This window comes from Lynx canadensis, chromosome C1, assembly GCF_007474595.2.
Source record: "Lynx canadensis isolate LIC74 chromosome C1, mLynCan4.pri.v2, whole genome shotgun sequence".
Taxonomy (NCBI): domain Eukaryota; kingdom Metazoa; phylum Chordata; class Mammalia; order Carnivora; family Felidae; genus Lynx; species Lynx canadensis.
Window position 1 is genome coordinate 50,820,893 of NC_044310.1, and position 21,776 is coordinate 50,842,668.

General features: G+C 36.4%; 2 protein-coding genes across 10 annotated transcripts in view; one reads left to right on the forward strand and one right to left on the reverse strand.

Annotated features, from left to right (window-relative positions):
• Nucleotides 1-60: 60 nt before the first annotated feature.
• USP1 (ubiquitin specific peptidase 1) lies at nt 61-13,917 on the forward strand. Of its 2 annotated transcripts, none has more exons than XM_030324344.1 (9): nt 61-517; nt 2,722-2,960; nt 4,425-4,545; nt 5,297-5,401; nt 6,175-6,335; nt 7,504-8,195; nt 8,883-9,053; nt 9,724-9,925; nt 10,954-13,917. In XM_030324344.1, the coding sequence occupies exons 2-9, from the start codon at nt 2,791-2,793 to the stop codon at nt 11,681-11,683; spliced, it is 2,352 nt and encodes a 783-aa protein (XP_030180204.1). In that variant the 5' UTR covers nt 61-517; nt 2,722-2,790; the 3' UTR covers nt 11,684-13,917. The 2 variants fall into 2 exon arrangements, with proteins under 2 accessions (XP_030180204.1, XP_030180205.1); XM_030324345.1 differs by having other exon boundaries at nt 7,504-7,868.
• Nucleotides 13,918-14,578: 661 nt separating this feature from the next.
• The window catches only part of DOCK7 (dedicator of cytokinesis 7), a 226,890-nt gene continuing 219,692 nt past the window's right edge, over nt 14,579-21,776 (reverse strand). For all 8 annotated transcript variants that reach the window (XM_030324340.2, XM_030324339.1, XM_030324338.1 and 5 more), the window contains 2 exons: nt 18,143-18,310; nt 14,579-15,041 (listed from right to left, as the gene is read on the reverse strand). In XM_030324340.2, coding sequence (XP_030180200.1) covers nt 14,999-15,041; nt 18,143-18,310 — 211 coding nt within the window. In that variant the 3' untranslated portion in view covers nt 14,579-14,998. The remainder of the gene's footprint in view (nt 15,042-18,142; nt 18,311-21,776) is intronic.

Here is a 21,776-nt window from a genome sequence, read left to right on the forward strand (position 1 = left end):
CGGACCCCGTGCGTGGCAGGGGGGCGAGTGGCGGTCGCGAGGCGGCTCTTGCCTTTCGCGTCCCTGCAGCGTGGAGACTAGAACCGGCACTTTCGAAGGACGCCACCTCCAATCGCAGTGCTGGCGCGGGCGGAGGCTAAAACACGGGGGTCCTGAGACTGAGGAAAACGCGCCAAGTTCCCCTCGGTGGTGGAGTGGGAAAGACCCTAGCGGTTCAGGCGCTTGGCGAGCGGGACTACTTCTGGCGCGCCTCGCCATCCCGGGGCGGGGGAGGGCGGGGGCGGGCGCCGCTCCGGGGATGTAGTTGGTGCCGGCGCAGGGCAGGACCGAGCGGCAGCCCGGGTTCCCGCTCTTGAGAGCGAATGGTCACTCCCCTGCGGGGAGGGCAATCCGGGCAGCTTTCCCTTGGGTCGGGGCCCCCGCGGGCTCGGGGCAGGGGCTCACCTGTCGCACCCACATACATCCCGGCTGGACTCGGGGCGTCACCGCCGCGGACCGTGCTTTGGGCCATGACCAGGTAAGGAGGGCCTGGGGAGGAGAGGCCGGTGCCTGGGCGCCGAGACAAGTTCGGCCGGCCCCCAAGGGGGTCGCCCTAGGACCCCGGCGTCGGATCCGCGGGGGGGTGGGGGGGAGACGCCGGGACCGCTTCGCTGCTGCGCCCTTGCGGAGCTGCCAGTCGAGCCCTCTGGGCACCGGTGGCAGGGAGGGGCGCCCCTCCTGTCGCCGCGGGGACACGGGGAGGCAGGTGCGGGCTGGGCGTCAATAGGCCAATTCCGCGGGCGAGGGTCCCGGAGCTGCGGTGCGGGCCGGAGTCGCCACCGGCCAGCCTCCCGCAGGACCCAGGGCTGTGTCTGACCGGCACGGATGGCAGCACAGCCTCGCCTTTTCACTTTTCGTTCCTAGAGGTGCGGCGTAGGGAGAGCATGTTGTCCGGTGTCGGGAATTGCTAAATTTTATCGCGCACTGTAACTTAATTTTTCCATAAGTATTTAGAAAGCCACGTGTTTTTAAGCCTTTGTCGAGGATGTTATCCTTGTTTTACGTTTTTCGTGAAAAACTGGCATTGAGTCCTGTCGTCTTATAAAGGGAAGAACTTGAAACTAGTGGGACTGAATGTTCATATTGTCATTTGTTCAAGAGTATCTAATGTTCGATTTATTGTGTTTTCTGTGACATTTGATTTAGACTTCTAGGAGAAACGTTTTAGTTTTTCCAGTAATAAAGCCAGGAGTAAGAAATGGTGTAAGATACGGCATCTGGTAAAAATGTGGTATTTTCAGCAACGTTAAATGGTTAGTGATTTGAGGGAGCCAGGAGGGTTTAATTGCTTAGGATCTATCCGTTATTTCAACTGCTTGGTCGTTTTTTCTTCTGCTTATTTAAGTCCGGTTACTACTCTGTGTCTTAGAGAATCCACTTTACATCATTTATAAGAATTGGCTCCCAAGAAAAATCTTTTACGAGAATCGTTAATGCTTAGAGATCCCTGACAACTTCGCGTAGACTGGTTTATCGTTCGTGATAGCTTTCCATCGGTAGCAATAAGTGGCTAGAAGGGTAAATTGAGTTGGGGAGGGGGAGGGGGAAATTGGTCAACTTTGCAGTTACTCCTGAGTTGAGTCTCAAAAGTGTGGTTTCACAACCGAGTTCAATGTTGCGAATTCCCAGATCAGAGATAGTGGAGTGAAATGCTTGTTAGTAAAGATGGAGTTTGAATTTTGTTAGTTTCTCTGTTCATCCTATTACTGTGTCTGTATTGAAATCATTGCTGAGGTTTTGTACTCTAATACCCCAGATAATTCCCTCCCCCCTCCCCCCGATATCTTAAGAAAATAGGACGTGTGTATAAAATAAATACCACAAATACTGCTGGGGGGGTTTTCATCCAAAAGTTTTAACAGTGAAAAAAGTTTAAAAAACGTAAATCTTTTTTTCTACTCAAGGGAGCATTTAACAAAATTTATAGTTTAAAAGAAGTTTTGGAAAATCAGTATATTGTGTCTAGTCAGTAACAGTTTGGTGGCACAAAGTGCAGCAGTTCTTTGCACCATTTTCTCAACTTTGCATCTTTTATTGCTTTTCACTCAAAAGTTTAGGTATAATTGAAAATCAGATCTATGCCTTTGCTTGTATCCAAATTATATTTTTTTATTGGAGTATAGTTGACACAATGTTACATTAGTTTCTGGTGTACAACATAGTGACTTGTGCAAGTTACATTTTATATAAGCTTTTTTAGAGACTATTTCATGTATTCATATTAATAACTAGAAAAGGCTTTGGAGGGAGGACTCCTTCACTTCCAGCACTCTTAATTTCCCATTCATCCCTTTCTTTTTTACCTCGTGCTTTAGAATTAGAGATGGTTGTTGCTCAATGTTTTCCGAATGAATAAATTAAAATAAAAATTAACTTCTTAGTCAATACTGCTTTACCGTAGGTCTACTCAAATGGGGGTATTTTGTGGTGTGACCCTTAATCTCATAGGCTAATAAATAATAAAAGTTCAGTATCTGATATTTTTGTTTAAGAAAGCTAAGAACAAATGACAAGCTCCTTCGTTTAAGCAATAAACATTGAATGCCTGTTATTGATCAAGCATTGGGTTTTCAAATGTGAAGATCTAATTGGTACCATTCCTTGGTAAATTTTCAAAATTTAATGATCTTACTGCCTACAGCTGATAATTGAAAATAATGAAACCTTTTCTGTGATTAACAGATATGATTGGTGATTACAACATCCTTGTATAAGTTAATTCTTGTCAACTCCTTGGGATTTGAAGAGAAAATGCCTGGTGTCATACCTAGTGAAAGTCATGGGCTTTCAAAAGGTAGCCCATCCAAAAAAAATAGACTTTCCTTGAAGTTTTTTCAGAAAAAGGAAACTAAGAGAGCCTTGGATTTCACAGATTCTCAAGAAAATGAAGAAAAGGCTTCTGAATATAGAGGATCTGAAATGTATGTATCTTAAGTATATTTCGGTACTTTTAAAATTCCGTATCAGTGAAGAAGGAGTGAACTTTGATACCTCCATTCTGATCTGATAGTCTATGGAGGCAAAAACACACAGCAGTGAGACAAACCTAGCAGTGTATAGTAGAAACAGCAAAACTGTAAATAATCGTCAAAAAAAGGGGGGGGCGGGGGGGGGCGCCTGGGTGGCTCAGTCGGTTAGGCATCCGACTTCGGCTCAGGTCATGATCTCACAGTGCATGGTGCATAGTGCACGAGCTCGAGCCCCGTGTGTCGGGCTCTGTGCTGACAGCTCAGAGCCTGGAGCCTGCTTTGGATGCTGTGTCTCCCTCTCTCTCTGCTCCTTCCCCATTCATGCTCCGTCTCTGTCTCTCAAAAATAAATGTTAAAAAATTTAGAAGCCGCAAAACTGGCTGGCTCAGCACAGGATCACATCCATAATGTTAACCTGTTTACATTGATGGTCAGCCAGTTAGATTGACTTGGAGAAATATGTGTTGGCTAAAATTATTTTTCAATTTAAACTTATTTGTAATGTAACGCATTCTGTGTAAGGGTAAAGAAATAACGTGATTTTGGGTTTTTTTTTTTTTTTTTTGGTTCAGAAGACCTGACAACCTAGTGTATGAATTATCAAACCTATTGGTATGTAGTTGCCAGTAAGATAAAAATAAATCTTTTGGTGCAAATCCTTTAGTGATTGAAATCTGAACAAAATGGAATACTTACATATAGTTGTTGTAATTAGAGTCTATACTAGCTCGCTATTCAACAAATAGGTACACTGCTATATGACTAAAATGGGTTTGGTCCCATGTGTAATTTCCTAATATTTCCCAGTAATCAGTTTAGGAGATGTGAACCTTATGTTTACCAGCATTCATGCCTATAAACACTTTGAGGTGCCAGGGTAGTAGCTAGCTGCTATAAAATAAAAATTCTGTGAGGACCTACTATTTGTTAAAATAAGGTAAAAGAATAACTTGAACAATTCGTTTTAAAGTGAAGGACAACTGTGTAATTCTTTTTATCTACTCTTTCCTTTTACCAGAACCTGACCTCTTAGGTGGTGCATCCTCTCCTAGATATTGTCATAGCTTATTTCCAGGTTTCTGTTCAGAGTTAGACTGCTTTTAAAAATTATGTAGGTTTAACTCATCACAGTACCAGTCCCTCAATTTTCTACTCTCTAAAATGGGATTAATAGCTCAGGATGGAATTGAGGCTTGTTGTGTATAATGGTTTTAAAGTGTTTATAAAACTTTTATTCTGAGTATGTAGCAATTTTTGCACCTGTATAGATTTCTTAGAAAAGTGTCACCTGAATAAAATCCGTATCTCAGTTCATACAATTTTTGGGAAAAGACTATATCTAAGGAAGTGTTCGTTCCACTTTGTTTCTTTAAGATACTATACTTCATAATACCTCTCTCTGCTTATATTTTATAGTGATCAAGTTGTTCCTGCAGCACAGTCCTCACCTATAAACTGTGAGAAGAAAGAAAACTTGTTACCATTTGTGGGACTGAATAATCTCGGCAATACTTGTTATCTTAACAGTATACTTCAGGTAAGTTGAGGATTTTGCTATATAATAAAGCTTTAGTAGGCAAAGCATGATGTAACATTTAATGTTTGAGAATTTCAGAGTGGAGTATTTTAATTGTCCATATGGTCTTTGCCTTTGACTGTAAATGAACTAGAATGGACTAAAGTAATGATTCTAAATTGCATGTTACCAGCTTCCTTTGGGGTAGGAGAAAGTAATAAATAAAATTGGGCTAGCAAAATTGAATTGACATTGGTTAACTGGAAGATGACAAATTCTTGGTTTTTCTGCCTTATTCCTAGTACTGTGGTGATGTGTATTTTAACCTTTGGAACTCTGTTTTATATTGTACTCTTAGAACCCTGCGTCCTAGCAATATGTGCCCGGGCTCACTGCTTTGCTGCCAGTGAGGGAAGACAGTGAGCTACTATGATGAAATACAAAACAATTTTTGACACAGTATTAATTTCAGAATTTTAACTAATGCACATTTAAAAATGCTCTACAGGGGTGCCTGGGTGGCTCAGTCAGTTGTCTGACTTTGGGTCAGGTCATGATCTTGCGGTTCTTGAGTTCAAGCCCCACATCGGGGTCTGTGCTGACAGCTCAGATTCTATGTTTCCTTCTGTCCCTCCTTCCCCTTTTCGCACACTCTCTCTCAAATAAAAATTTTGAAAAAATTTTTAAAATGCTCTACAAAAAACATAGTACTTTAATGGTTTTAGTTACATTGTTTGTTCAGTAAACACTCAGACAGTCTTACTTTTTATAGGTATTATATTTTTGTCCTGGTTTTAAATCTGGAGTGAAGCACTTATTTAACATTATTTCAAGGAAGAAAGAAGCCCTGAAAGATGAAGCCAATCAAAAAGATAAGGTAAGGGGCGCCTGGGTGGCGCAGTCGGTTGAGCGTCCGACTTCAGCCAGGTCACGATCTCGCGGTCCGTGAGTTCGAGCCCCGCGTCAGGCTGATGGCTCAGAGCCTGGAACCTGTTTCCGATTCTGTGTCTCCCTCTCTCTCTGCCCCTCCCCCGTTCATGCTCCGTCTCTCTCTGTCCCAAAAATAAATAAACGTTGAAAAAAAAAAAATTAAAAAAAAAAGATAAGGTAAAAATAAAAGAACAGAAAATATATAAAAAGTAAAGTAATGGAAATTAACTTGCTTAGAAATTAAAAAGTAATAGAAACACAGGATTTGGGAGGAGGATAACAGACTAGTTCTCTGAAATGGAATTTCTTAGTATCCTGTGTTTTTAAGAAAGGCAATTTTTCCATTCTTGTAGGTTAGCTAACTAGGTTGTCATCTTTTACAGTGTCTTCTCTTGCCCTCTAATTTATTGCTTACCAATAAACATTGTATATCACAGTCACAGTTTATCATGCCCTTGTATCTCCTGTTATTTATGTATTGTGTTTTCAAATTCACTCACAACCTTTGATTTACACAGTCAGAAAACCATTATCTTCCCTGTAATTGAAAATAATCAAAAACTCAAAATTGTTTAAAGTTTGTATATCTCTATAGAATTAGTGTTAGAATGAAATTAAATTTAGCAAAGCTAGTATTGTCTAGTGAAACACAAGAAAAGGGGAAGGTACTTAATTTGTTCATAAATAAAAATAATGGTTTGTGTGTTTCTTTCTTGACAGGGAAATTGTAAAGAAGATTCTTTGGCAAGTTATGAACTCATATGCAGTTTACAGTCCTTGATCATTTCAGTTGAACAGCTTCAGGCTAGCTTTCTCTTAAATCCAGAGAAATACACTGATGAACTTGCTACTCAGCCAAGGCGACTGCTTAACACACTCAGGTATTGTGCCTGTAATTTTAGGATTCCAACTTAGTAGCTTACTGCTTTCTTTGGGGGAGAGTGATATGGGAATAAATAGGGGGAGTGAAGGGCCAGGAAAATAGAAACTACAGATCCTATACTCACTGGTATCCCAGAGGCTCTGGAAATTAGAAATCTTTTTGTAAGTTTGGTACTAAATTCATTAGATGTGAATTGGTATGAGGCTATTAATAGTCTTTGTTCATTTTTATTTATAATGTGAATACTCACACATTTTTAAATAGGAATAGTAATATGTTTAATTATGGGATACTGCCCCTTGGGTTAAAATAAATTTATTACATGCCATATGTATTTTTTTAATCTGAAAATTAGTGAATTCTCAGATTTGGTCCTAAGAGATTTCAGATTAGGAATTGTAGGTTTTTAGTCAAAATATATTATGCATAAGAACTATAAATGCCAAATATTCCAGTTTTCTTGTATGTGTTTGCGTAACTATTAGTTCACTGGATTAGATTTTTTTTGTATTGTCTTAAATGAAACATTATCCAATATATAAATAGCCTTACCTAATGTTACAGGGTAAATCTTAAAACTAAATAACTTTTTAAAGAATAGACCTAGGTGAGGGGTGCCTGGCTTAGTTGGTAGAGCACGTGACTCGATCTCAGAGTTGTAAGTTCAAGCCCCACATTGGGTGTAGAGATTACTTAACAGTAAAAAAAAAAAATAGACCTAGGTGTAATTGTTATACGTTTGTTAATGGGCAGTATAGCATGGTGGCCAACAGCAGGTTTGAGTCCTGGCTTTGCATCTCTTTGACCTTGGGCAAGCTACCTTATCTGTAAAATCATGGTGATACAGTACTTACCTTATAGGGTAATTGTGAGAATTATGTTCTACATCTAATATAAAAAGTATCTTGAATAAACCCTGGTACATGGTAAACTATACAAATGCTAGCTGTTACTAGTATTTGTGATAATGAATATGAGGTAAAATTTGTTTTTATTTTTAATTACAAGTTTAGGTAAGAAGTTTCAAATTAGTTGAATAAATGTTTTCAGGTTTTTAAAATAATTTGATACCCCTGTAAATGAATTAATTTCTCTATAGAAAGGATGTGTTTTTTATATTCTATCTTGAAAACTAGAATAGATGAAATGGAAATTTTTATTTATAGGGAACTCAACCCTATGTATGAAGGATATCTACAGCATGATGCACAGGAAGTATTACAGTGTATTTTGGGAAACATTCAAGAAACATGCCAACTCCTAAAAAAAGAAGAAGTAAAAAATGTGGTAGAATTATCTACTAAGGTAGAAGAAAAATCTCATCAGAAGGAGGAAATGAGTGGTATTAACACCACAGAGATGGACAGTATGAGGCATTCTGAAGACTATAAAGAAAAACTCACAAAAGGAAATGGGAAAAGAAAAAATGACATTGAATTTGGTAACATAAAGAAAAAAATTAAAGCCTCTAAGGAACACCAGTCACTGGAAGAGAACCAGAGACAAACCAGATCAAAAAGGAAAGCTACAGGTGATACATTAGAGATTCCTTCTAAAATAATCCCCAAGTATGTTTCTGAAAATGAAAGTTCAAGACCCTCACAAAAGAAATCAAGAGTTAAAATAAATTGGTTAAAGCCTGCAACTAAGCAACCCAGCATTCTTTCTAAATTCTGTAGTCTGGGGAAAATAACAACAAACCAGGGATCCAAAGGACAGTCGAAAGAAAATGAATATGATCTTGAAGAGGACTTGGGGAAGTGTGAAAATGAAAGCACAACTAATGGTTGTGAACTTGAATCTCCAGGGAATAATGTTAAGTCCGTTAATGTTAATGAAGTTAAGCCCATAAACAAAGGTCAGTATAATTTATTCTTAGACATTAATAGGTAGGATTAACAGCTGCAGAACTGCAGTGTTCTCTTAGATACATGTACAAGATAAATGTGGTTCAAGTTGTAAGAAAATTTTAACACTGTGAACTGTGTGGTGTTTTAACCACTGTGCTCAGATGTGTGTGTATAAATCTCACTAATCTTAAGGTAATGTTAATTTATGGTTTATAAACGAGGGGAATTCCATACATTTTAATGGAAAGAATTATTTTACCCCCTCTGTAGTACTAGACAATAAACTCATGAAAGAAATTGCATTTAATGAAATACAATTTTAGAGAACTAAGTAGTTCTACTGTAGTTGAACTGGATAGCTACCTAATTGTGTCCAACTCTCAGGGAAAATGTGTAGTATTGATGTGGTTAATGGTTTTTACCAAAAGTGTCGTACTTATTTTGGGGTTGTTTCTATAGGAGTTTCTTTGGGAAGGGACTTAAGGTGACAAAATTGTGACTTTTTTTTTAGAGACCACAGTAATTCATCTTCAAAACGATCTTTACAGGGAATTTATGTATCATGAATAAGACACCTCTTAATGTTAATAAGCAAGTTTAGATCTAAAAGTCAGCTTTTTATTCATGATACACTTGAAACAATATTGGTTATTTGGGCTACGCTGAGCTGAGAATTTTTCCTATTTTTGTTTTAGGTGCAGAGCAAATTGGTTTTGAGCTAGTAGAGAAATTATTTCAAGGTCAGCTGGTATTAAGGACTCGTTGCTTAGAATGTGAAAGTTTAACAGAAAGAAGAGAAGATTTTCAGGACATCAGTGTGCCAGTACAAGAAGATGAGCTTTCCAAAGTAGAGGAGAGTTCTGAAAGTAAGCAAAATTGGAGTCTTGTATGGATGATGGAATAAGTAGTTTTCTTCAACAAAATACAGTCTAATAATAGCTTGTATAATTACTGGGAAAAAAAGTAGTGTCTCTGGTATAATAAAATCTTTCTGCTCATATAGATTCACTTGTTAATAATTAACATTTAGAAGATTATGGTATCTTTATTTTGATGTGTAGAGTATGTTATAATGGGAAGTGAAATGCTTTATTAAGTTTTAGGTATCTCAGCCTTAGAGCTACAGAGGATATTTTTGTTCACAATATTTGAGCCAGTGTTTTGTCTAGTATAAAAGGACAAGAAGTAGGGAAACATTATGGGAAGTGATCATGAGACTGGCTTGTTCAGATATCGGAAGTTAGCCATTAAAGTGTAAACTAAAAAGTCTGTCTTAACATTGAATCAGAGACTAGGTTATCATTTTGCTGGCCCTGTCACCTAAATACTTTGTACTTGGCCAGCCAAGTATAAATATTTAAAAGATATGTGTCCTGTTGAGGATGATAAACTTAAGTTTCTGAAACTAAAATGTCTTTATTGTTTGGGAAGGATTAGTCAAATGAAATGGCATGCTAATTTTGAACATGGAACTTGTTTAATTTTTAAATGTCTGAGAGGTTTTTCATTTGTGAGTGAAAGGATTCTCTTATGTAGTTTCTCCAGAGCCAAAAACAGAAATGAAGACCCTGAGATGGGCAATTTCACAGTTTGCTTCAGTGGAGAGGATTGTAGGAGAAGATAAATATTTCTGTGAAAATTGCCATCATTATACTGAAGCCGAACGAAGTCTTTTGTTTGACAAAATGCCTGAAGTTATAACTATTCATTTGAAGTGCTTTGCTGCTAGTGGCTTGGAGTGAGTATTATAAATAAAAGCTATATGAAAAAAAATGAGCTGCTATAAGTTTTGTTCAAAATACTATAATAGTAACAAAATAGTGTAATAGCATAATATAAAGATAACCTTAGAAAAGTTTGTTATTAAGTTTACTTGCAAAAATGCATCAATATAAATCCTTTTGGTATGAATGCATAGTCTAGGGTTCTTCCCACATCTTTTAATCTTCGTTCCTTACTAGATACAGTTTCAAGTTGAAGTGATTAAAGCAGGAAACAGATCTTGTATACATCAAGGTTTTTTGAGGGGTGAAAAAGGCAAAATTATATTTAAGGTAAGCCAAGAATCAAACTAGTCTTTGAAGAATTTTGATTCTTCTGTTGAAAATTCAAGTATCTTTGTGACATGTATACATGTCATTGTAGATTTTATTCCGTCCCATATTAATGAATTGTTCGAAGTTAGCACGGGAGCCTCCAGTAGCTCTCTACACACTTTATTATTACAGAAGAAGACATACAGTGTTTTCTTTCAGTGGATTTTTTTCTTTGCTGTTTATTTTTGTTCCCCAAATCTTGGTAGAGATGGCTGTCACATTAAAATTACTCACTAAAGATTTTGAAGTTAAATGGCATTTAAAACACTGGCTTTCTCATTGTACAAAATTAGGAAAGTTAAAGGGGCACCTTGGTGGCCCAGTCGGGTAAGTTATGCATCCGACTCTTGATTTTGCCTTAGGTCCTGAGCTCACAGTTTGTGAGTTTGAGCCCCATGTTGACAGGGAATCTGTCTCCCTCTCTCTCTGCCCCTCCCTCTGGTGCTATCTCATAAATAAACATTAACTTTTAAAAAATTAGGAAAGTAAATAAAAGGGAGCATGCCATATGTTCTTCATAGAAACTGCTGAATATTAGCACGTATTTTAGTATTTCTTGTGTGCACAAACATTAAGGATTCATTCAGACTTCTACTTGGTTTCACATTTGGATGTAAAACTGAATGTGTAAAGTGGAATTGCAGAAAACTTTTTTTTTTTCCTTCCAAAGGTTTGATTGCTATGGTGGTGGACTTTCCAAGATCAACACTCCTTTACTGACACCTCTTAAACTGTCACTAGAAGAATGGAGCACAAAGCCAACCAACGACAGCTATGGGTTATTTGCAGTTGTGATGCACAGTGGCATTACCATCAGTAGTGGGCATTACACTGCTTCTGTTAAAGTCACTGACCTTAACAGTTTAGAACTAGATAAGGGAAATTTTGTGATTGACCAAATGTGTGAAATAGGTAAACCAGAACCATTGAATGAGGAGGAAGCAAGGGATGTGGTTGAAAATTATGATGAAATGTCAATTAGAGTCAGTGGAAATACACAGCCAAGCAAAGTTCTGAACAAAAAAAATGTAGAAGCTATTGGACTTCTTGGAGGACAAAAGAGCAAAGCAGATTATGAGCTATACAACAAAGCATCTAATCCTGATAAAGTTGCCAATACAGCATTTGCTGAAAACAGAAATTCTGAGACTAACAGTACTAATGGGACTCATGAAGTTGATACAAACAAGGAATCCAGTGACCAAACAGGCCTTAACTTTAGTGGATTTGAGAACAAAATTTCATATGTAGTGCAAAGTTTAAAGGAGTATGAGGGAAAGTGGTTACTTTTTGATGATTCTGAAGTGAAAGTTACTGAAGAGAAGGACTTTCTGAATTCTCTTTCTCCTTCTACATCTCCTACATCTACTCCTTACTTGCTATTTTATAAGAAATTATAGAGTATTTTCCTTATGTATATATTAAACAGACCTGGACAAAAGCTGGTAAAGTTGATTACATCAAAGAGTCTAGCTTATCTTTTGAAGCTATTGGATATTACTGGTCTCTCTAAAGTTTTTATATAAATAGTGAAATTTGAATTACTGAAAACCATGTTAATTTTTAGAATTCATTTCCCATAGTAGAGACTAGTGATGCATTAGCTTCTGGGAACAAACTTGTATAGGTTCTTAATTGAATTATCCAAATGGAAGCATTTAAACACTTTTGAGTTCACATCTATCTTTTGTGTTTGCTTTTTAAAATAAAGTGCTTGTATTTGTATCTCCATATTTTGGAGTAATTATCTATATGATGTTTATAGGTCCTGTGGGTTTCCAGCTAAGAAGAAGAATCTCATTTCAGTACCTTTAGTTTTTTAAGTCATGAAGCCAGATCTTTAATGGGCTGTATTTAGAGGCACAAAGTCTGGAATATGTGTGTATTCACAGTAGTGTACATTTTGTGCCTTGAATCACTTTGAAAAGTGTCTCAGAAAACCTGGACAGCCAATCCCCCTTCTATCTTGAGAAGAATTTTATATGTATTTATGAAAATGATTCTGTATTCTAGTAAATCTTTTTGGGCATGGACTAATTTGTATCTCTTCATAGTCATATTCTGCACGATCTGTATATAGTATATCAAATTTAGAGGTGTGTGACCTTAAATTTAACTTTTTTTAAAAACTCGAGGTCAATAAAATTTAAACTGCTTAACAACTACATGTACAACTGCTCATATTTGTTTTGCATATTTTTTGCTATATTATAGTGGAGTTCTCTTGAGAATATGTATAATATATAGGTGTATATATACACACATACCTAGAAGAGAATAAACATGCATAATTACCTTTAATAATAGTTGGAGGTGAAGAGATTTTTCAAATAGAAACTTAGTCCATCCAAGTTGTCATACTTAAAAGAGGTTTACAGTAAAAATTGTTGCATTCTTGGTTGCCCTTTAAAGTAGACATACTTTATGGAATCCGTAAGATGAGGCTTTGGGCACACACAAAAATGTGGTTAAATTTTCATTTTAAATGTATATTAAATTGGCAAATGATCAGTTACCTTATGGTTTGCCAAGACATTAAAAACCATTCTAAAAAATACACAAATACTATTAGAATAACACTTTGATACCCCCATTTCAAGTACCAATAAATTAGTTACAGTTAAATCATGTCTCAACATTCTTCCACAAGATGGTGTGTTACAAAAAGTCATGGTTCTCCCCTCACTCTACATTCAGAATCACTAATGGAACTTTTTGAAAGAAACAGCCCTGAACACTACTCATAAGCTTCTGATAGAGTAGTTCTAGGACAGAGCCTGGGCCTCTCACACTCCAGAGACAGTTAATGTTAAGAACTACTGGTACGAGTTCTTGATATGAGAACGTTGTATTTTAAGAAAACTGAAGTATATGGAAGGTTGGGATGTGTTCAGTATCATATCAGTGTTCTCGGAGGAAGTCTCTTCTTCAATCAGAAAATAGTGTTGCATGACAGTTAAATCATAGGAATTTTAGGGTTCTTGATAACTGTCACTGAGATTCATGTGAAACACTTTAAACTCTTCCATAATATAACTTAATGAGAAATGACCTACAGGTTATTTAATATTCTTTCCCTTATGTATACCTCCCCCGTCCCTTGCCCTAAAGATGAGAGTATTTGTTACCTTAGTTTTAACGAATTTCCATTCTTGACTCCTGGGCTTTACTTATTGTGCATATGGATCCTCTGTCCTCAAATGTATTTCTGAGGTTATGCCTTTCTGACTCCTTTAGTTCACAACCCTTTTGGTCCAACACTGTTGACTCATCTGAAAAATCTTTTTGTGATTCAGGCTTTGAATTGGTGTAGACAAGATGAATGTGACATAATATTGCCAGTTATAAAGGTAAACTGGAGAAAAGATGTCAACCATCTCCTATGCTCTCAGGAGAAGTAGACATTTTTTGAGCTCTTGTTTCAACATCAACTAAAGAATAAAGGCACTGTATTTGATCAGTTTTTAAGTGATTCGTGTCAATGGTCTATGGATCAAAGGGATAGATTTAAAATGTCTTTCTGTAAGATATATAACGACACAAAGAAAAACACGTTGTTCAAAACACTCCTCAGAAAATCATTAATCGGTAGTTTCTTGGATAAACCTGGCAAGTAATTGAAAATAAATATTCTCCAAAAAAATTTTTGCCTTAGTTTTTCATGTCCTATATTTTAAATTAGTTCTTAATTTAACTAAAACTGCTAATTTTACTTTTTACATATACTTTGTAAAATCTATACAAGTGTTAAAAAATATAACTTCTCATTCATCTGGTAGATTAAAATCAAACACTAGCTCTCTGTCATTTTTATGGTGATCTAAGACAGCTTTAAAGCAGATTTCTGACTTACCAGTATAGCTCACTAAACTCATGAAAAGACCAGCTTGTTTATCTGCAACACAGGAATCTCCCATGTTAACTGCTGAGAGTCATGAAGTGCATACTTCTATCAGATTGAGGATTAAAGATTTACTGTCACTGGTAGCAGCTATCCCGGTTTTTAATCATTTATTTACAGACAAAAGTTTCATCAGAGAAACTTATTTCTGCAATTTGTTCTAAATCCCTTTTTTGAGTATCTAAATGGAAAATAACTTAGAAACCAGTTTTAAAATTTCACAAACCACTTATCAATATGTGTCTCTACCCATCCATTTATTTAACTTGGGGCTCTTTGGCCTATAAAAGGTCAATTTCATTTCATTTTTACTTTGCTAGTTTTGGAACAAGTTCTTGTATCAACTCAAGATTCTCTGCTTTTGTCAACAAAAATTTTTGAAGTCTCAGTAAAATTAGTGTAAACGTTCACATATTTAATAGTACCTTTAAAATAAGCATTACTACATTTAAAATGGTTCCAAAATGAATCTATAAATGGTAATAATATAAATTAAAAAATACAAACTTAAAGTAAATAAATTTAACATTAGCTATGGTATAAATAATAGTAAATGTATAGTGAGTCATTACTTTTGAGTCTTTAAAAAAAGATAACAGCATATTACCAGAACATGAGAAACCATGGCCATGATTCTCAAACTTCAGTGATCTACATTTGATAATGTTTTGGCCACTGCATTCTTCAATGAGTAGTAAATTAATGCTAGAATTTCCAAGTCCCAAGTCTTGTCTTTCAGTAGATCTTAACTTCTTTCCACACTCAATGTTGAATACATGGCTCTTTTCAAATGAGTAAGACAAGTGCATTTATTTCAAAGATCCATTTTGCGCAGGCTCATCCGACTGAAGGAATCTCTGGAGAGAAAATGAAAGGATACAAGTAAACGATTTTAGTATATTCCTTTAAAATATGCTTTATGGTACTTCTTTCTGCCAGAGTTACCGCAAAGTTTTATCATCCAAAACTTAAAAATGTTTTTTTTGGCCAAGGTTTTTTTTTTTTTTTTTTTTTTTTTTTTTTTTAATGTTTATTTTTGAGAGAGACAGCACAAGTGAGGGAGGGACAGAGAGAGACACACAGAATCCGAAGCAGTCTCCAGGCTTTGAGCTGTCAGCCCCCTGTGGGGTTCCAGCCCACCAACCCTAAGACCTGAGCCGAAGTCAGACACTTAACTGACTGAGCCATCCAGGTGCCCTTGTCATCAAAGTTAACTTTCAAGTTACGTGTTCATCCTATACATTTCTGCCTTATATATTCTAATTTATAAACACTGCTGCAAAGTATATTACAGTAACCACTTTGCCAAATCCACTGATCTTTATTCGTTTTTCCAATAAGTGTATTAGATATTGTGATAAGACAGGAACTAATGGGAGAGATTTCAGAAAAAGATTTGGGATTATTAAAAGGGAAAAAGGGCAGGTGTTTCTTATTTAAAATGTTAAATTCCAAGAATTCAGTGGTTCTTAAACTTCTGGGTTTTTAGGTCTTTACACTTAAAAATCGAGGGTTGTTTATGTGGGTTCTAAATTGATATTTACTGTATTAGAAATTAAAATTAAGAAAATTTTAAATTATTACAAGATAACCCATTACATGTTACTATAAATAGCATTGTTTATTAAAAATAATGTAAGAAAGAAGAATGGCATTCTTCTAATGTCTGGCTTATTAAAAGGCTAGATTTTCATATCTGCTTCTGCATTCAATCTTTTACAATATCACATTGCATGTAGTCTCTGGAAAACTCCACTATACTCATGAAAGAATGAGAGTGAAAAAAGTATTTGTTACTAATATGAAATTAGTTTTGATTTAGGAACCTCAAAGCATCTCAGGAACCCACCCCCTTCTTTGTGTTCTAGATCACACTTTGGGAACCACTATCTTAATATCTTTTAAGCCTACTGCACAATAATGTTCCAGATTCTGTTAATCAGCAAAATAAATTCAAGTTCTATGGAAATGCTATTTTCTAAGTTCTGAAGAAATTAAGAGTGAAGAGAATATTCTTCAATACCTCTTAATGTATTTTATCTGAAACTGGTTTCTTTTGTTTATCCTTCCTGCCATCAGGGTTTACCCTGAGGCTTATGATCTCCATGAAAGAAGAGGGCAGGTACAAAAAGATCATGTTCAGCTTTGAATCTCAAAGCTTGGTTGTTTGGTTCTGTGGAAAATAGCAGTCTTGAAAGCTAGACACTGCTCACCACACCAGCATCCCCAAAAAGCGTCCCCCCCCCCCGCCCCCGCAAAACTGCCTGCAAACATTTAAAAAAGCTTGGGGGACTGACCATAATAGATGGCAGAGGAAGGCAAAACTCAGGATTATGGTGTGAAGGGGAAAGCTCCTTCAGATAGAAAGGACACAATGTTTCCACTGAAATGGGCTACAGATCTGAAGAAATCAAGACTAGCCTTAGCAAATGGCATGACTATGTGAGGGACCCAGCACCCTCTTCCCAGGACCTTAGACCGAGGAGTTTAAGAATAGTTGACGTGGGTCGAGGCAACAAGAAGGCAACAATTCCAAAAAGATGGGGGCTGGGGGCTGGGGGGAGCACAAAGTAAAGGGGACTGGTGTTGCTTCCCACTAAGAATTTCAAGAGGAAACAGATCAGTATAAGATGGTGGATGCAAAATATATTTTGCCAGAGAAAGGATTTTAAGAAGGCCGGCTTTGGATCCTCTGTCCCCCATCCCCTCCCCGGCCCTCCCACGCTTTCTTTCTCTCTCTCTCTCAAATAAATAAAAACTTTAAAAAGACACCCCCACCCCCACCCCCGCCGTCTTCCTCTGTTATTGTAGAGCTACAACAATGCTCCATGTCAGGGACATGACATGCAGGCACTTAGTAGACATTCTTTGATTTTTTTTTCCAGAGGTCTAGATGTAAAAATATATTAGATCACTGAAGAACAGGGACAAATTCCCAGATGATCAAATAGCCAGTTTGACTTAGCTGTATATATTTATACCAAAACATTGTTTTCACATAAGCAACTTCAGAGGCCTTCCAGATATTAATTTATTAACTAAGTACAGTTTAAGAGCTTTACTGTTATCAGTTCAAAGAAAAGGGTGGTCAAGTACTGATGCCACAATAATTCAATGGTTGTATGTATATTTGGATTTCAAAAGGCAAAACAAGGACAGTTAACATGCCATGTCCAGAATTCAGGTGCTAAAAAAGTAAAATGTTAAAGCACTACATGCCTAAAATTTAATTTCCATTAACAACCTCTTAAAGGTAGGTATTATTTTATTTGTCACAATTTGTGGAGAAAAATACTGAAACCCTCTCAATATTCCATGGGGTCACCTGTTTTAAAGATAATTTTTTAAATTTATTTTTGAGAGAGAGAGAGAGAGAGAGAGAGAGAGAGAGAGAAAGCATGAGCGGGTGAGGGCAGAGACAGAGACAGAACCTGAAGTAGGCTCCAGGCTCTGAACTGTCAGCACAGAGCCTGACACAGGGCTCGAACTCATGAACCATGAGATCATGACTTGAGCTGAAGTCAGATGCTTAACCAACTGAGCCACCCAGGTGCCCCAGGTCACCAGTTCTAATATAACCTAGAAGAACATACTGTATACTATTTACTGTTAGGGCTGAGGAAAATTAATTACCCAGTTCCTGGCACATTCTACTTAATTCTCCCATAAAAATAACAAAGTGTAACAGGACTTTAAAAGAAATAGTCTTAGGAGGTCAGACTTGGATGTTGTATCTTGGTTAGTATGTGTGCCTAACACAACTTTATTATTCTCAAATTACAGAACTGACTTCTATTATGAGGGTTATTCACAATAGGCTACTTTAACTTGTTAGGTCTCAAGAGACAATATCTGAAACCATGTAATAAAGTTACACTAATTCATTATTATTAAAACAATTCAAGCAGATTTCATTTTCCTGAAGATATCCAAAATAATAGAAAATAAATAAGCATACCTGTGGCAGGTGACAGGTAATACTGCCTTGTATAACTGAGGGATCTTTCGGTTTATCAGAGGCTGTAAGGCCTCTTTAAGGCGATGATAGTTTCTCTCCAGTTCCCTTTGATACTCCTTTTGATCTGGCCCAATTAAGCTCTTATTTTTTCTTAATGCATCCTCACACCTAGGAAAAACAGTGTGTTATCAAAAGATTTCTTCTGGCATAGTTTGAGGGCTTGATGCTATTATACATATTCGCCATGATGAGGTCAGTTTTTCAGTTGAATATTAAATATCCTCTCTTGCTTTGGGTTTAAGGCAGGGAACAGATGATCAACTAGAGTTCTTTTTTTTTTCTTACCATTTTATTTTTTTAATTTACATCCAAATTAGTTAGCATACAGTGCAACAATGATTTTAGGAGTATCAACGTGAGTTCTTTTAAACTCTACCATTCAGTTTTCATTTAATTGAAAATTATATATTTCTTAATGTTAAATCTTAAGTCATTTTTCTCCACATCACCGCTAGACTAAAAGCTCTTTAAGGGATTCAACCCCCCTCATTTATGTAGCAACAATGGCTTCTGGCACCGTGGTTTGACAGTATTCAAATAACTTTCTTAAATGAATAGTTCTTGATAATAATCCTTTGTCCAGTTTATTTTAGATATTTAAGAAAACGTATCTGGACCCTAACATATCAATATAGTAGGATGTTAAACAATGTACACATATCAATACTGGCAGAATTGTAGCTAAGTGATGTTTCAGAGGAGAATGTGTAGTTTCAAATGCTTATATATTTTTTTAAAAAAGGCTAAAAGGGAAGAGTTAAGAAACTCAAAAAAAACCAAAAAAACAAAAAACAACAAACCCAGAACAAACTCAAAGTCAACTCACAATCCGCCCACATAGAAAACAACCTGCAAATTCTACTAAACATCCTAAGGATAGACATTCCACTGTAACAATTATTCTACAGTAGAGAGGGGGAAAAGACGTTATTTCTGAGAAGAGTTTCCAACTCCCGTTTCAAGGCTGGGATATCAAAACCTAATTGGGACTCTAAAGGAAAAAGTGTAATCTCACCCATAAACACAGCTGCAAAACTCCTGAACAAGACAACAGGGAACTATTCTTCTAATATGTCACACATCCGAGCTCCCTACACTCCTTTGATAAAAATTTTAAGTTTGTCATGATGAAAATGCAGCATAACAAATAGGTGGGAACTTCTTTAACCTAAGTATCTACAAAAAAAAAACTTGAAGAAAACACTATACTCGATGGTGAACATTCTTTCCTTTTAGATCAGGAACAGGAAAGTGATACTATTCAACATAGTACTGGAGGTCCTAAACATTACTGTGAAAAGAGAAAAAAAGATTCTTTTTAGAATTAACAAGTGAGTTTGGCAATATCCTCATGTAAAACTATAAAATTCAACTGCACTCTGTATACCAGCAAACATAATATAATTCTAACGATACCATTCACAAAAGCATAAAAGTGTGAAATACCAAGAAATAAAACAAGATACAGAAGGCCTCTACAGAAAATTAAAATATTAAGAAAACAAAAGAGAACTATATCATATTTATGGACTGGAAAGAGTCCGGTTATAATAAAGAAGTTCAACTCTGTCAACTTATCTACAGACTCAGATTATTAGTTTGGGGGGAGAGGGTGATAGTGGGAATGATAATTTGATTCTCTAATCTACATCAAAAGGAAAAGAGCCAAAAATAGTCCTTGAACAAAAAATGAGAGAAACTGCTCTGCCAGATATCAAAGTTTATCGCAAAGCTGCAGTAATTAAGACAGCATGATACTGGCTCAAGGAGACAGAAACAAAACTGTGTAAGATAATAAAGTGCACACCAAAATGATCACCTAATTTATGATAATACCGCAAAGCAGGAGAGAAAGGGCAATCTTTGAAATAGTGGTGCTGTGTCAACTAGGTATCCATATGGAAAAGAAATCTGACCCCAATTCATGCCATATTTAATAAGTGGTATTGAGAATTATCAATTATTATGGACAAAAATCAAACTAATCCCACCATGAACCATACTCAAAACTCAACCGCAAGTGGATTTTTTTTTAAAAAGTAAAAAGTCTTTTTTGCTTTCTTCCCCTTTGTTTAACCTATATTGAGTTTTAGAGATCCCATTAAATTGGGTTTTAGAAGTTAATACAGAATACTATGGACTCAGTGGAAACGTAATTTCTTAAGACACAACAAGCAACAGTCATAAGAAAAAGACTGAATCCTTTAGCTACATTAAATTTAAGAACTAATGTTTATTTTTTAAAAAAGGGGGTGCTAAACCCTAAATTCAGAGAAGATATTTGTGATATTTAACAAATGATAAAATATTATATATCCAGATTATATAAATACTCAGAAATCAGTAAGGAAAAGAATCCAATAGGAAAATGGAACATGTAACTTTACAGACAGGAAAGGGAAATGGCTAACAAACACACAACAAGATATTCAACCTCTTTGAAAAAGAGAAGTGCAAATTTAATCCATAATCACATATTATTTCACACTAAATTGGTAAAAGTCAAACTGCCAGACAGTAAGTAGCGGTGAAGTTATATAGCAACAGGAACGCTCAAACGCTACTGGTGAGATTTAATTTTGGCTTACTTTGTTTTTATTTTTTAAGTTGTTAAAAGTTTTTGATTTTAGGGGCGCCTGGGTGGCGCAGTCGGTTAAGCGTCCGACTTCAGCCAGGTCACGATGTCGCGGTCCGCGAGTTCGAGCCCCGCGTCAGGCTCTGGGCTGACGGCTCGGAGCCTGGAGCCTGTTTCCGATTCTGTGTCTCCCTCTCTCTCTGCCCCTCCCCCGTTCATGCTCTGTCTCTCTCTGTCCCAAAAATAAATAAACGTTGAAAAAAAAAATTTAAAAAAAAAAAAAAAAAAAAAAAAAAAAAAAAAAAAAAAAAAAAAAAAAAAAGTTTTTGATTTAATTCCAGTGTAGTTAACATACAGTGTTCTATTAGTCTCAAGTGTACAACATAGTGATTGGACATAGTCTAAACATTACTCAGTGCTGATCATGGTAAATGTACTGTTTAATCCTCCTCCCCTCTGGTAGCCATCAGTTGGTTCTTTATTATTAAGAGTCTGATTTTTGGTCTGCCTATCTTTTTTTTCCCTTTTGCTCATTTGTTTTGTTCCTTAAATCCCACATGAGTGAAATCACATGTATTTGTCTTTCTGACTTATTTTCACTCGGCATTATATCTCTAGCTCCATTTGTGTTGTAAGTGGCAAGCTTTCTTTTTTACTCCATTGTAAAATACTCCATTGTATGTATACACCATGTCTTGTTTATCCACTTATATCGATGGACACTTGGGCCGCTTCCATAATTTGGCTATTGTGAATAATGCTGCAATAAAAATGTATCTCTTTGAATCAGTGTTTTTGTATCTTCGGGGTAAATACCCAGTAGTGCAATTATTAGACCTTAAGGTAGTTCTACTTTTAATTTTTTGAGGAATCTCCATACTGTTTTCCACAATGGTTGCACCAGTTTGTAGTCCCAGATTGTGCGAGAGTTCCCTTTTTTCCACATCATGGCCAATGCCATTTTTTTTTTTTCCATTCTGAAAGGTGTAAAGTGATACC

Excerpts from the sequence above, each read along its gene's own strand:
- USP1 (XM_030324344.1), top strand. The coding sequence starts at position 2,791 with ATGCCTGGTGTCATACCTAGTGAAAGTCATGGGCTTTCAAAAGGTAGC. Across the intron at positions 4,546-5,296 it reads ATCTTAACAGTATACTTCAG|GTATTATATTTTTGTCCTGG; the intron begins GTAAGTTGAGGA and ends TACTTTTTATAG. Across the intron at positions 9,054-9,723 it reads AGTAGAGGAGAGTTCTGAAA|TTTCTCCAGAGCCAAAAACA; the intron begins GTAAGCAAAATT and ends TCTCTTATGTAG.